General features: G+C 36.7%; 1 protein-coding gene across 9 annotated transcripts in view; it reads left to right on the top strand.

The window, feature by feature from the left end:
* Positions 1-14,658, top strand: part of LOC124794774 (zinc finger protein 345-like) — a 137,895-nt gene extending 123,237 nt beyond the window's left edge. For 6 of the 9 annotated variants that reach the window (XM_047258404.1, XM_047258405.1, XM_047258402.1 and 3 more), the window contains one exon: positions 11,634-14,657. In XM_047258404.1, coding sequence (XP_047114360.1) covers positions 11,634-14,061 — 2,428 coding nt within the window. In that variant the 3' untranslated portion in view covers positions 14,062-14,657. Of the gene's footprint in view, positions 1-11,448; positions 11,554-11,633 lie in introns of all 9 variants that reach the window. The other 3 variants (XM_047258400.1, XM_047258399.1, XM_047258408.1) reach the window with 2 other exon arrangements.
* The last annotated feature ends 339 nt before the right edge of the window (positions 14,659-14,997 follow it).

The following is a 14,997-nucleotide window of genomic DNA, read 5'->3' as shown; positions in this document are numbered from 1 at the left end:
AATATTTGATTGTCACTGTACCCCTATTCACATATAAGGAGTCACGAGTTTGAACTTGAACTTGGGTTTTGCTTTGACACACACATATTTCACCACCATGTTTGTTACAAGTAGCTTGCCAAAACAGACTCAATGTTTCATTTGTTTTTGCAGGTGTATTTAGATAGAAATTTATGATATATCTTAAGGATTATTCATATAATTATAATTCCTCTTTTTTATCTCCTTAAATATAGGAAGGTGGAGTACACAATTACAAATTAATTCATCTGTATACAATTCTTCATACTTACAACAGACAAATTTGCTTAATTGTCAGAGATCTTGTATCAAGTTTCAGTAAAATTAGTGATACAGTTTACCCTGTTTTATACGTAATTCTGTTCTGTGTAATTCTTACTTACATTTAAAGTTTTGTTGGTCCCAGCAAAATATAATTTAAAAAGTGCTAATTAAACTTTATATATATATATATGTAATGCTTTTTTATGTAATTCACTGTTACACAAGAAAAATTCCAATGAAGTAAATTGAATTTTGCATAATTACATGAGCATTGTTGTTTGAAAAGAAGCCCTGTTATATTTCGCTTAACTTTGTTGACATTTGCAAGAACAGCAAGTGGACAGTGCCACAAAGTCAAGGAACAAAGACACAATTAACCAGAGTGGGTGGAATGGGAACAAAGACACTTCTGTCACTGTTGTTTTCAATATGAGAATTTATTTTGTGGCAACGATTGAGAAGTTAAAAGCTGGCAGTTGACATTTATTGTTGAACAGTGGTTCTATCATTCAGTCACTTTTGATCAGTCATGGAGAGCAGAAAATGGCAAAGTTACACACGAGATCAGAAAGTAAAATCCATACAAGATGTGGATGCTGATCCACACAAAACAAAATCTGAAATTGCTTCAGACTTATGAATTGCATATATCTCTCAATGTACAGTTATCAGCAAAAGAAACAGTATTTTGAACAAGTTTTTAAAATTAGGTGCAAACTCAACAAAATGCAACCATCAGTGAAAAGGGAGATATAGTATGTAGATTAGGAAAAGGCGCTTTTTACATGGTTCCAGTAAAAATAGGCTGTAGATCTACCAATCAGTAACGACATGCTGAAAGCAAAAGTAATAGATTTAGCTAGCAGTGTGAGCAATGTTGCTGATTTCAAGGCTTCATCAGGATGATAATGTGGATTTAAAGATCAACACAGAATCACAGGGAGAACAGTTGCCAGTGAATTGAAAGCTGTGGATGGTGTCACAGTGCAACACTGGATTGATGAGATTCTGCCAGATATCTTAAGAGATTATCAATCTCAGAACATCTACAACTTTGATTAGATCAGTCAGGTCTATAGGTTTTTTTTTCCCAGTAAAATATTATCAAGGGAATAAAAGTAAAATTATCATGACAGTCCTTGTTGCCACAAATGCAGATGAATCTGACAAACTTCCCTCAATTGTGATAGGAAAATATAAGGAACCAAGATGTTTCAAAGGTGTAAAAGACAAAACCTACAGAATATGAATCCAATCAAAATTATTGGATGAGTATGATTTTAATAGAACAGTGATTAAAAAACTGGACATTATAATGAAAAAGAAAAAAAAGAGTATCCTGCTTCTTATCAATCGACGTGCAGCACATCCACCTCAAGTAGTTGCGGAAAATGTTCGAGTGGAATTTTTTCCTCCAAATTGCACTAGTGTTCTACAGCTGCTTAATTTGGCAGCATGGCAAATTTCAAAGTGCATTATAGAAAAAAAATTGATTCAACATTGGATAGCACTGACTGATGCAGGAAATTAAAATCTCTCCATTAACTTATTACAAGCGATTGAATTTATTTCAGCTGCCTGGCAGCTGGTAGCATCCTCCACAATGAACAAATGTTTCTGTTAAGTTGGTGCCTTACTGGAAGAGACTGCCACTGATGATGATGATGATGGTGGTGATGACCTATCTCTACTGGAGGGTGCAGATTTTGACGATTTTGTACTTTTGGATGATATTCTTGCTATGTGTGTGGAACTACAGGATAGAGGTTTTTGGTGCTGATGACCAAGAAAGTGGACCAGTTGCAAGTGACTGTGATGGGGACAGAGACGGCAAATTGAATCTTGAAGTACCTAAATTGAGTGAAGTGTTAAAGTGCAGTCGATGTGTGCAGGCATGACATCAGTGTGAAAAGTTGTAGTGAAAAAGCTCTGAATTCATTAATAAGTTTGCAAAATGAAGTGTATATACGTAGTGCGTGAAAAGTGAAACAAGCCAAATTATCTGATTTCTTTAATGCAGACTCAGATTCAGAATAATGTATTTTCTCTTTAATACACTGTATCTCTGTAGTTTGTACAGTGCAAAGTGCCAAATTACAATGCAGTATCTAAATTCTCTAAAGCAAGACCAAATAATTTTTTTTTTTTAATGTTGTACTTCATCTTCGTCATTCGTGAAGTTTACAGTTGTAGACCCATTGCATGGTTCCCCTACCCCCACCCCCAGTGAAAAATATGATGTGCATTACTATATCTCTATCTGATTTCTAACTAATTCTGAGTTACAAGTAATCTTTTCTCTTTCCTTTGCTGTACATATAAATTTGGTTCATCGTGTTGCTTTCTGTGCTGGTAGAAACATCTTAGAAGCGAGAATGGGGACCTCTATATTGAAACTGAAAAATAATCTTAACTATTATAGGGGAACAATGCGGCTATGGTCAAGGTAGAAAAAGATGGGTTAAGGAAAAGCAAATCTGTTGGTATGTTTATAGCATTTGTAGACTTAGAGAAAGCTTTTGACAATGTTGACTGGAATATCCTCTTTGAAGTTTGAAAGTAACAGGAGTAAAATACAGTGAGTGGAAGGCTATTTACAACTTGTACGGAAACCAGATAGCTGTTACAAGAGTCAAGGGGCATGAAAGGAAAGCTGTGTGGAGAAGAGACTGAGACAGGGTTCTAGCCAATCCCTGATGATGTTATTCAATCTGTACACTGAGCAAGCAGTAAAGAAAACCAAAGAAAAATTAGGAGTAGGGATTAAAGTTCAAGGAGAAGAAATTAAAACTTTGAGGTTTGCCCATGATATTGTAATTCTGTCAGAGGTAGCAAAGGACTTGCAAGAGCAGTTGAACAGAGTGAACAGTCTCTTGAAGACAACAAAATTAAAGCAAGGATAATGGATTGTAGTTGAATTAAATCATGTGATGCTTAGGGAATTAGATTAGGAAATGATACACTTAAAGTAGAAAAAGAGTTTTGTTTTTGGGCAGCAAAATAACTGATGATGGCTGAAGTGGAGAGGATATAAAATGTAGACTGGTAATGACAAGAAAAGCTTTTCTGAAAAAAAGAAATTTGTTAACATCGAATACAGATTTAAGTGTTAGGAAGTCTTTTCTGAAAGTGTTTGTCTGGAGTGTAGCCATGTATAGAAGTGAAACATGGACAATAACCAATTTAGACAAGACAAGAATGGAAGCTTTTGAAATATGGTGCTACAGAAGGATGTTGAACATTAGATGGGTAGATCACATAACGAAGGAGGAGGTACTCAGTAGCATTGGGGAGAAAAGAAATTTGTGGCACAATCTGACGAGAAGAAAGGATTGATAGAGATGTCACATTCTGAGACATCAATGAATCACAAATTTCATATTGGAGGGTACTGTGGGAAGTGAAAATTGTAGAGGGAGACCAAGAGCTGAATACAGTAAGCAGGTTCAGAAGGATGTCAATTACAGTATTTATCTGGAGATGAAGAGGCTAGCTCTGGATAGAGTAGCATGGAGAGCTGCATCAAACCACCCTTCAGACTGAAGACCACAACAAACAACAATCTATAATGGATGTGGAACACCAGCAGTGACAAATAAAAGTTTTCAGAAATGACTCTACTGAGAACTGGAAATCCTATGTTCCACATTGTTTTGCTGCTTTTACATTAAGAGATCAGCATGTTCAAAAATAAAGGTTTCCAGAAGTAACTGCAACCAGTCACCTTTTGTGACAGTTCAGTTTTTATTATACCATGGTATGACAAAAATCAGGTTGTGGAGCCATTGATTTCAGCACTAACATTTTCTGTTGTTTTTATCAGTTGTTTCAACAGCTGCTGGTGTTCTAATAACTGCTGCTTTTGCAGCTCCTAATTGCTATCACTTTGCATTCCATACAAGATTATGATATTCTTGTCTGCCATTTTGTAAGTTTATAAGAGTTGTTTATTAGTAGTGTGCAACTAGTATTGTAAGATATAAATAATGGTGGTAGTGCAGTGAAATGAATCCGTCAAAGCAAAATCCATTTCAGTCCTGTGGTAAGGCAGACGGTTGTTAAAGGCACTGATATATGTGCTTCTAAAAGTGCTTACAGTTGTAGTAAATTTGGGCTGGGGCCATTGTAACACTACATAGGATTCGCAGGAAGCACACCATAGAATAGAATACAGTTTGTGTTGCATGTTTTATGGGCAGGTCACCATCAGGGGCTTTGCCACATGACATGTACAGTGCAGCAATGCCATCTTCTGCTGGACAATCTCCATTGTTTCAGTATCCGTGTCATCATTGATAATCACTGTCATAATAGAAAGTCCTCACCCGTAATATTCATGAGTAATTCTCTCTTTATGAGAAGCCTACCAGTCACTGCTTGTAAGTACAGTAATAATGAAAAAAATATTAGAAAATTGTTCTAGTATATTACTAGTGTAATACACAGATACGTAGATGTAGCTAACTGGTTTGTGATTCTACCCAATAGCACTCTGCACCATAAGGCCTTGAGTTGGTGCTGTATATCTTGTGCGAATGCACTCACTGTGATGCCACTCCCTGTCTGCAGTGAACCCAAATGTGGCCATCATTTTCTAACAAATTCAAACAAACAGAACCTGGATTTGTCCAAAAACACCATCTGATGCCATTCCTGTCCCCAGTGACATTGTTCTGTACACCATTGCCATCTAGCATGCTTTTTCACATTCATCGGAGGTAGGAGGAAAAGTGGACAATGTGCTCATACACTATGCCATAATAAACGGTGACAGACTGTCACCCCTGATAGTGTACAATGTGTTACACTGTTCCACTGTTGTGCCAGAGCCAAGGAGGATGCAGATCTCTCCTGCAATGCCATTTGTATGAGGTGTTGATCTTCTCAGGGAGTGGTCTGGGTGGTGCTACCTGACTCATCTCATCATGCTCTACAGTCTTCTGTGAACGATTCTGCACACACCCGTTACACTGCCGAAACACTTTGTCTCACATGAGCAGCAATTTCCTGGGTTGATGCATCACATTTTTTCATGCCATTAATGCCAATAACTCACTGATTTGACGGTATGGTTCATGCATATGTCTGCGAAGCACCCAGCACGTCTGCTAAGCCCCCTGCATGCCTGCTCAAGTCACACTGATCCATTACTTTTGGTTTATAGCAAAAATGAGAGCCTTAGGCAGATTTTATCGGTAGGTGGTGTTGACCTTGAAGCCACAAGCCGACATTATTCAAATGGTAATCATTTCTGCGGAGCACGTGTGTGTGTGTGTGTGTGTGTGTGTGTGTGTGTGTGTGTGTGTGTGTACACAATGCGCAGTTGCGCAGATCTCCTTCTCCTCCTCCCTCTCTCTATCGTTTGAAAATTTGAAATAAATCGGTGAATAATTTTTTGAGATTTTTGGAAACAACGTTTCCACAGTATCTCCTCTTTATACATTAGTATGCATAACATCCTGTTCATACATCATTTATTATGGCAATTTTTTTAAAAAAAAAAAAATCGTAGAGAGAACAATTTTTCTCCCCTATATAGGATGAGGTTCAGGATGAGTATTTTAGAACAGAAAACAAACTGTATGATACTATAGCTTAAGGCGCCACGTAGGTCACAGTAAAGCTGTTTACACTTATGGGTCTTCAACTGGGAGATATCATACTCAATAACTGGCTGAGATCAATTTACCTCCGATCCATTAAAATGGTGTCTGCATAATAAATGGTGATGGAGCTGTGTGTATATAGTGCCTTTTGACACACTGTAGATTTTAGGTTCGATGCCAGTCATATGATATTGTCATCGGAGTCAAAATGTGTTGGTGATCTAAAGTAAGGAAGAAGGCCACTGAATTTAAACACTATATTACAGAACATTAATGACATAAATTCCAATTAAGTTTATTGACAATCATATACCGTGGCATCAAGGTGTCCTTCATATAACATTTGTGGCATGAGAACAAGTTATGCTACCAATGTTGTTATGAAAACAGTTAGTCTGAAATTTATGAATCATAACATGATATACATTGATCATGACCGGGCCAAATATCTCACGAAATAAGCGTCAAATGAAAAAACTACAAAGAACGAAACTTGTCTAGCTTGAAGGGGGAAACCAGATGGCGCTATGGTTGGCCCGCCAGATGGCGCTGCCATAGGTCAAACGGATATCAACTGCGTTTTTTTAAATAGGAACCCCCATTTTTTATTACATATTCGTGTAATACGTAAAGAAATATGAATGTTTTAGTTGGACCACTTTTTCGCTTTGTGATAGATGGCGCTGTAATAGTCACAAACATATGGCTCACAGTTTTAGACAAACAGTTGGTAACAGGTAGTTTTTTAAAATTAAAAGACAGAATGTAGGTACATTTGAACATTTTATTTCGGTTGCTCTAATGTGATACATGTACCTTTGTGAACTTATAATTTCGGAGAACGCATGCTGTTACAGCGCGATTACCTGTAAATACCACATTAATGCAATAAATGCTCAAAATGATGTCCGTCAACCTTAATGCATTTGGCAATATATGTAATGGTATTTCTCTCAACAGTGGGTAGTTCGCCTTCTGTAATATTTGCACATGCATTAACAATGTGCTGACGCATGTTGTCAGGCATTGTCAGTGGATCACGATAGCAAACATCCTTCAACTTTTCCCACAGAAAGCAATCCAGGGCGTTAGATCCGGTGCACGTGCGGGCCGTGGTATGGTGCTTTGAAGACCTATCCACCTGTCATGAAATATGCTATTCAATACCGCTTCAACCGCACGTGAGCTATGTGCTGGATATCCATCATGTTGGAAGTACTTCACCATTCTGTCATGCAGTGAAACATCTTGTAATAACATCGGTAGAACATTACGTAGGAAATCAGCATACATTGCACCATTTAGATTGCCATTGATAAAAATGGGGGCCAGTTATCCTTCCTCTCATAATTCCGCACCATACATTAACCCGCCAAGGTTGCTGATGTTCCACTTGTCGCAGCCATCGTGGATTTTTCATTGTCCAGTAGTGCATATTATGCTGGTTTATGTTACCGCTGTTGGTGAATGATGCTTTGTCACTAAATAGAACACGTGCAAAAAATTTGTCATCGTCCTGTAATTTCTCTTGTGCCCAGTGGCAGAACTGTGCATGACATTCAAAGTCGTCACCGTGCAATTCCTGGTGCGTAGAAATATGGTACGGTCACAATCGATGTTGATGTAGCATTCTCAACACTGACATCATTTTTGAGATTCCCGATTCTAGCGCAATTTTTCTACTACTGATGTGCGGATTAGCCGCGACAGCAGCTAAAACATCTACTTGGGCATCATCATTTGTTGCAGGTCGTGGTTGACATTTCACATGTGGCTGAACACTTCCTGTTTCCTTGGATGATGTCGTCCAGGATACCAAGCAGCATACATAGCACACACCTGTTGGGCATTTTGATCACAATAGCCATACATCAACACGATATTGACCTTTTCCACAATTGTTAAATGGTCCATTTTAACATGGGTAACGTATCACGAAGCAAATACCGTCCGGACTGGCGGAATGTTACGTGATACCACGTACTTATACGTTTGTGACTATTACAGCACCATCTACCACAAAGTGAAAAAAGTGGGCCAACTACAACATTCATATTTCTTTATGTACTACACAAATAAGTAATAAAAAATGGGGGTTCCTATTTTAAAAAATGCACTTTATATCCGTTTGACCTATGGCAGTGCCATCTAACCATCTGGTTTCCGCCTTCAAGGTAGATGAGTTTCGTTCTTTGTAGTTTTTTCATTTGATGCTTATTTCGTGAGATATTTGGCCTGGTCACTATCAATGGACCACCCTGTATAAATTTTTTGTGTGTGCTTGCTGCATATTAAATGTAAATTAATTACATTTTATCTGTTTAATGTTTATTTTGTAACCAACATAATGAAGGAAATTATCAGCTGTTATCAAAAGTAAAAGAAAAGCAAGAGTAAAGAAAGAGAGAAGAATAACAAAATTCATTTTATAGTAAAATTGAATTCATGCTGCTGAGTATATTAGCTTGTGATGTTACACACTACACTATCCCATTGTTATAGAGACTGTCCCCGTTTTAATGCTTGGTAAGTAAATTCATGTCGCCAACATCTCTTGAATGAAGAATCACCAGTATGATTGGTTTTAAGGTGAAATACTGTGCACTTTAAACCACATTAGCATTCAGTCCGTTCTCCAACCCCATTGCTGACTCCAAAGCTTCTCCTAGTTAGAATTTTGTTGTTAGCTTTGAAGCTCAGTTCTAAATGACTTAACCAAGAATTTCTCACCAAGTTGGTGTCTCTTTCTTTTGTTCATAATATTGCAGAAATTGCTACCAAATTATGCATTCATCCATGTAATGGCATAGTGGTATTTATTGTCTTCATTTTGCTGCTTTTTCTTTGGAGTAAATAATTCAGTTCCACTGATCCCAACATCGTATCCCTCCTGTCGTAATTTGCACACCATTGACTTGCTCAACTGTAATGTTTCGCTAGTGTGTTCTCTCTCCTTTTCCACCTGTATTGTCATTGCTTTCTCCTTCTCCTTGCCAATAAATTCAATTTTGTAACAGCAAGCTTACACTTTAACTGGAGCATGGCGGTATCTAGCCACATAATCAAAGTTAGTTCCCATGGCTGCCGGGTCTGTAGTTTGCTTTGTTGAGTAGTATGAGATTTTTTTAAAACATGTAAAGTATGCTAACACATCATGTCTTTTCATTTTATCTATCTGTGACACGAATGAAGATGATAATATTACCCCAAGCTGTCCTTCGATCCTGTTGGTTGATGCTGCCATTAAGTTTCCACTTTCAAAGAATATGTTCCTGTCTCATGTATATCTGTTTACAAGAGAGAAAGGTGAATACTATGAACATGCAAAAAACAATGTTAATCTATTTCAGCATTGTTTTTTAATTGAGTGAATTCTCTGATAAAGACATGTAAAATGTTGAAATGGTGTTAATGATTTCCAGAACAGTCACAGTGTGAAGAGCATTGGAAGACTTGGTAGCAGAGTGAAAATGACCAGTACAGAATTTGTGTGAAATAATATATTCCAGGTAGTGATTAATTATTTGCTGTGTATGAAATGCTCATAATATTGTGTAAAGTGCTTTTATGCAGAAGCAATCTGGTGAAGAGTGGTGATTAAGCCACCACATGCTTCATGACATTACCTAGTTTAGGTTATGCTTCTTGCTTGCAGTAAATATGGGTTTCTGTCTTTTGTCTCACCATTTTCAGGCTGTTAAGATATCTATACAGTATGCATTCTCTTTATGATCTGTAAAACCATAGGTCTTTGCATTTTCTTATCCTTCAATTTTAAATGGGCTTTCAAAGCCCATGACACATTATTGTATAATCATTAAGGTTTGTAGCTGTTGCAAATATATTTGACATGTTTTTCAAGTCGTCAAATACCAGTAATGATCGTATAACACAATTACAAATTCCCTATCTTATAGTGATTTGCACTGCTCACATCTGACATTCATACTTCACTAAAACCAGTTATGCAGAGCTTGTTGCAACATAACTACAACATGTTACAGCCTAACTAATATAAGAAGTAAGCCCTTCTGGTCATAAAAATATTTGAGAACTCTCTTTTTTTGTGCTGCTTAGAAATGGCGACGATAGTTGTAAGATTTTCAGGAAATAGAATTATTTTCTTTTTTCTTTCTTAGAAAATAATAGTTCCTTCTTGAAAATGTAATACAAAGAAATGTACAGAAACTCAGAGATAAAGGTACAGGAAGGGGTACATCATTTGGCAAATTCTGTAGAGATGATAATCTGCTGATATACATATGACTTAGTTCCCAAGAATGGCAATAAAACATTACAGGATAGTAAAGAAATGGCTGCATTGAAAGGAATAGAGATTCCAGTGATTTAAGGAAGAGGTTCTGCAGAAATGCTTTCTACTAGATCTCGCGTCATGTTGATTTCAACATTTGCCCAACTACTAACAAGAATTATGAGGCAAATAAAGCAACAGTGTCCATATTAAACATTTCACTTCCCAGTTACTACGCAACATGTACACATGTTGACTTTGTTTTCAAGAAAGCAGTTTACAAATGAATTTTTCTGACACTACCTTGAACAGTAATATTAGGCATTTTATGGCAGCATGATATTTTTTACCTCCTGCTGAAGAGCACACTGCATTAAACAAGAGAGATAGTAGGTTTCCTGGTAATGTGTCAGCTTTCATTATAGATGGACCAAATAAATTGCAGAGCTATATGATATCCCCAGTACAGGAAACTTTCTGCCTTTAGTGAAATACCACTTAATGTAATTGTACTACAGTATTACATGGTTTGCAAGTATTTTGTCTTGTTTGCAGGCCTTATGGTTGGAATCAATCCTGCCAGATTTTAGTTTGTGTGGTAACTGTATACGAATGAATCAACAAGATTGGTGCCATGATTCAAAAATGCTATTCACTTTAATGCAGTGATTACTTGGTGTTTAGATTTTAAACAAGAAAATACTAAAACTGAGTCAGTTCGCAGTTGTCAGATTGTAAATATTGATGAGATAACCTTAAGATTTCCCTCTGTATCCATCCTATCTTCCTGACCTCTCCCAAAACTTTTTAAAAATGTGTTTCATGTTTTAATTTTTAGTTATGTGTGGTGTTTATATTTACGTTTCACTGTGGTTTGCTTATTTCATGGATAAATTTATCAATACTAATCTTTGAGCAGTGGCTCCCAGCACAAGGTTAATTAAGGAGAGTGAATCTCAACTGTTACCTTTGTTTTTGTGTGTGTGTGTGTGTGTGTGTGTGTGTGTGTGTGTGTGTGTGTGTGTGCGCGCGCGCTGTGATGCATAATAAATCTCCCTTTAGCCAAAGATGTGAGTGGGTTACTCTCCTCTTTTCAATTTCTGCCTCTGCTATTATTGTACAGATTTTTACTTTTGCTGTTTCCTTTCTTCTTAAGTTAAGAGGTAAAAGACCTAGAATTGTATCACCTTACAATCCTCAAACAGCTACATATTTCACAACTGCTAACTTTAACCTTTTGTATCTCTCTAAAAATATGTGACAGCTTGTAATTTACACATTAACACTTATTTTTTGTACTGAAAGTAATTGGTGACATATAGAAGGAAGCCACCAGTTGCCGAAAAAGCTGTTTGATACACAGATGGTAACAACCTCACAAATATAGTTATCAACTTTCAAGCTACTGTTGTAAGTGGTGGTTATCTTCTGCACATTGTACACCTATCAGTTTAAAAACCAGGTGATTCCAGTAAACAATTTTGTTTTAGGTCACATTCAACAACACAGAAGTGTGGACTAAAGAATAAGCATATGATGGCAGACAGTACAGAGAGAAATTCTTCATGTTCATCAGTAACTAAGAATCTGGACGACAAGAGAACAGATGAAAATGAATTTAATTTATATGCTGCAAGTGCATCTCATGTGAGTGTTAAAGTCAATGGTGATCTCATAGATGACTCAAACAAAAATTGTGCACCGCAAGCAGTGAATGATTTACTGGTAAAAATAGAAGCTACTGAACCCAAAAGTCAGTTGGAGAAAAATAATACACAGAAATCCAATCCTCAAGTTGAGTTGGATACTGATTTTGTAAAAGATTTAGATGCAACAGAAATTTCTTATTGCTGTCCTCTTTGTTGTCAAGGAAGTGTCAGTGCTCAGAATATTGTCAAAGACCTTGAAACCTGTACTCCTATGGAAAGTTCAACCTATTCTGATATGGAAGATGAAGACGACGATGATGATGAAGAAGAAGATGATGTTGATTATATAGATGTACATATAATAGATGACATAAGTGATGAATCAAATCTTGTATATCCTTCACTTGATAACTTTGCTTTATCTAAAATGGATGATGATAGTAACACAACAGATGAAAATTATTCTGATTGGTGGAATATGGAAAATGCTTTAGAGAATGCTGATATTATTGTGGATACGTTAAACCCACAAGCAGGTGAAGTGTATCATAGCTTCGAATCTCATGAGAACAACCAAGAAACTCTTATAAAAAACTTTGATAATGTAAAGGATGTAGACACAGAGGTTAACTACACTTGTATAATCTGCAATAATACATTTCCAAGTGTTGATCTTTGCTTGAACCATGCAAAGGCGCACAGTGAGACTGACAAGCATCCATGTAGCTTGTGCAGTACATCTTTTAAAACTGAAGCTGACCTTGTCAACCATTTTAAGGATCACCAGATAGAGGAAGTTAAACTGAAATCAAGAGGTAAGCGTTTGGTCTGCCCTACATGCAATAGGAGATTTAATGGGGAAAAAACATACCTCCAACATTCATGTATTACTCCTGAAACAAAACAGTTTCATTGCAAGCAATGTACAAAGTCATATAATTCAGAGGAAAGGCTAGCATTTCATATGAAATTCCATGAGGGTGCCAGAGCTAACTTTTGTGAAAAGTGTGCAAGGGAATTTGACAATGAATGTGCTTTATACTATCACACTCGTATGGTTCATAATGGTGAGAGACCATTTGCATGTCCAGTTTGTCATAAAAGATTGTACTCCAACTCAAGATTAGCAGCACACATGAGAGTTCACACTGGTGAAAGACCTTTTGCATGTGAATTTTGTGGGCGCAAATTTTATGACAGGGAAACTCTAAAAGGCCACTATGTGACACACATGTCTGTAAAGCCGTATCAGTGTGACTACTGTGGTATGTGTTGTGGACGCTTAAGTATATTAAAACAGCACATTCAGGCACATCATTCTGACTGTAGCACATCCAAACGTTTACCCTCTCTTATACATTATCATTGTAAGACTTGTAACAAAACTTTCACTAGTTCGTCTGATGTCCTGAATCATCGTTCATCTCACTGGGGTACAAAATCTAATTCTGAAAGTGCACAGGAGCATGCTTGTGAATACTGTGGAAAGTCTTTTTCAGTACTTCGTGCATTAGGAAGGCATCGAAAAAGAGAACATCCAGATGAAAAACCTTATGTATGCAGTGTCTGCAAGGAAGCATCTCATACACTTTATGAAGCTCGAGTTCATAGAAAAATACATACAGATAGTGAATTGAAACTGAAAACCAAAGAAACTTCAGATAATTCTGTTATGTTTGTATGTGAAGCCTGTGGCAATATTTTTGTTGACAAACGAACTTTTACAAAACACCTCAGGGAACACAAGCCCCATGCATCTTATAATTGCAAAGTTTGTGGAAAGCAATTTGCAGATAATCAGAGACTCACAGTTCACATGAGACTTCACACAGGAGAAAAACCTTATGCATGTACTGTGTGCAACAAGAGGTTTACACAGACATCTGCCCTATACACACATGCTCTGCTCCACACAGGTGAGAAACCACATCAGTGTGACTTATGTGGTAAAGCTTTTCGTATAAAGGCAGATCGTGATAATCATCGTCGTACCCACACGGGAGAAAAACCATACAAATGTGAATTCTGCAACAAACAGTTTCGGACTGGACAAGTGTACTATCAGCATCGCATGATTCACACAGGAGAACGTCGATTTCCTTGTGATATCTGCGGAAAAGCCTTTAAACGTTCCCATACCCTCGTTGTTCATAAAAGGATACACACTGGTGAAAAACCTAATATATGTGATATATGTGGAAAAGGTTTCCGACAGCGTAGTGACATGAGAAAACATAGATCAATACATACTCCAGCTGAACCATCATGATGATTGTTAGTGTCTTTCAAGTTAGATGTGGAATTCTTATGCAGAATAGTTTTTGATTTTCTGAATCACTGAACTTGTTGCAGCATTCACAAATACCTGAAAAGTGAACTCCCACAACTCTCATCGTGCTCTAAGTGTTTGTGTGAAGTGTAAAAACTTTAGACAGTATTTTGTGATAAGCTACAACAGTTGGATGTAGTATTTATGTTTGTCTGTATCATAGTAAATGTTGATTTAGAAGCTATCATTCCTGAGCCTTGCTTCTATGTATGACAGCACTGACATTTTATAATATCTAAATTATTGAAACCATATTTGCAGTATGTTTACAAAGCGGTTTATGCATATTTTCATAGTACTGCACCCTACTCTGTTATCCAAGTGAGGTTTTTTACTACTTACTATTGTACTGCATAAATAATTGCAACAAGATTTTGTGGTTTTTAAAATATAAATATCACATCTGTAATTACAGCTTGGAACCATTAAAGAAATGGTGTGGTCAGTTTTTATGGAAAATAACAACACTCCTTTCTTTTGAAATGTTTGAGTAGCTGAGAATACTGATGGAAATACAAAATGAATAAAACAATAAATTATAATGCAGTAATCAAGAAAAAATTGAATTCCAGATATTTGTTTGATAAGATTATTAAATCCTAACAATTTTCAGGTTGTAAAGACAAGTGGTACAATCATGATGAGGTTGGGTGTATAAAACACACACACAGGGGGGGGAGAGAGAGAGAGAGAGAGAGAGAGAGAGAGAGAATGGTGGTGAAGCTGAAGGTGCACTTGTAAGGAAAATATAAAGAATACTTTTCAGGATAACATGAGAGTTGGTAATAGTAGCTTTCTAATAGTGATAAATAAATAAATCCATAAAAGTGATGATTCATTTCATAGTTTTTGTATGCTTTCATGTAACCCACAGCT

Source organism: Schistocerca piceifrons, chromosome 4, assembly GCF_021461385.2.
Source record: "Schistocerca piceifrons isolate TAMUIC-IGC-003096 chromosome 4, iqSchPice1.1, whole genome shotgun sequence".
Taxonomy (NCBI): Eukaryota; Metazoa; Arthropoda; class Insecta; order Orthoptera; family Acrididae; genus Schistocerca; species Schistocerca piceifrons.
This window is presented reverse-complemented; position numbering and strand designations above follow the sequence as displayed.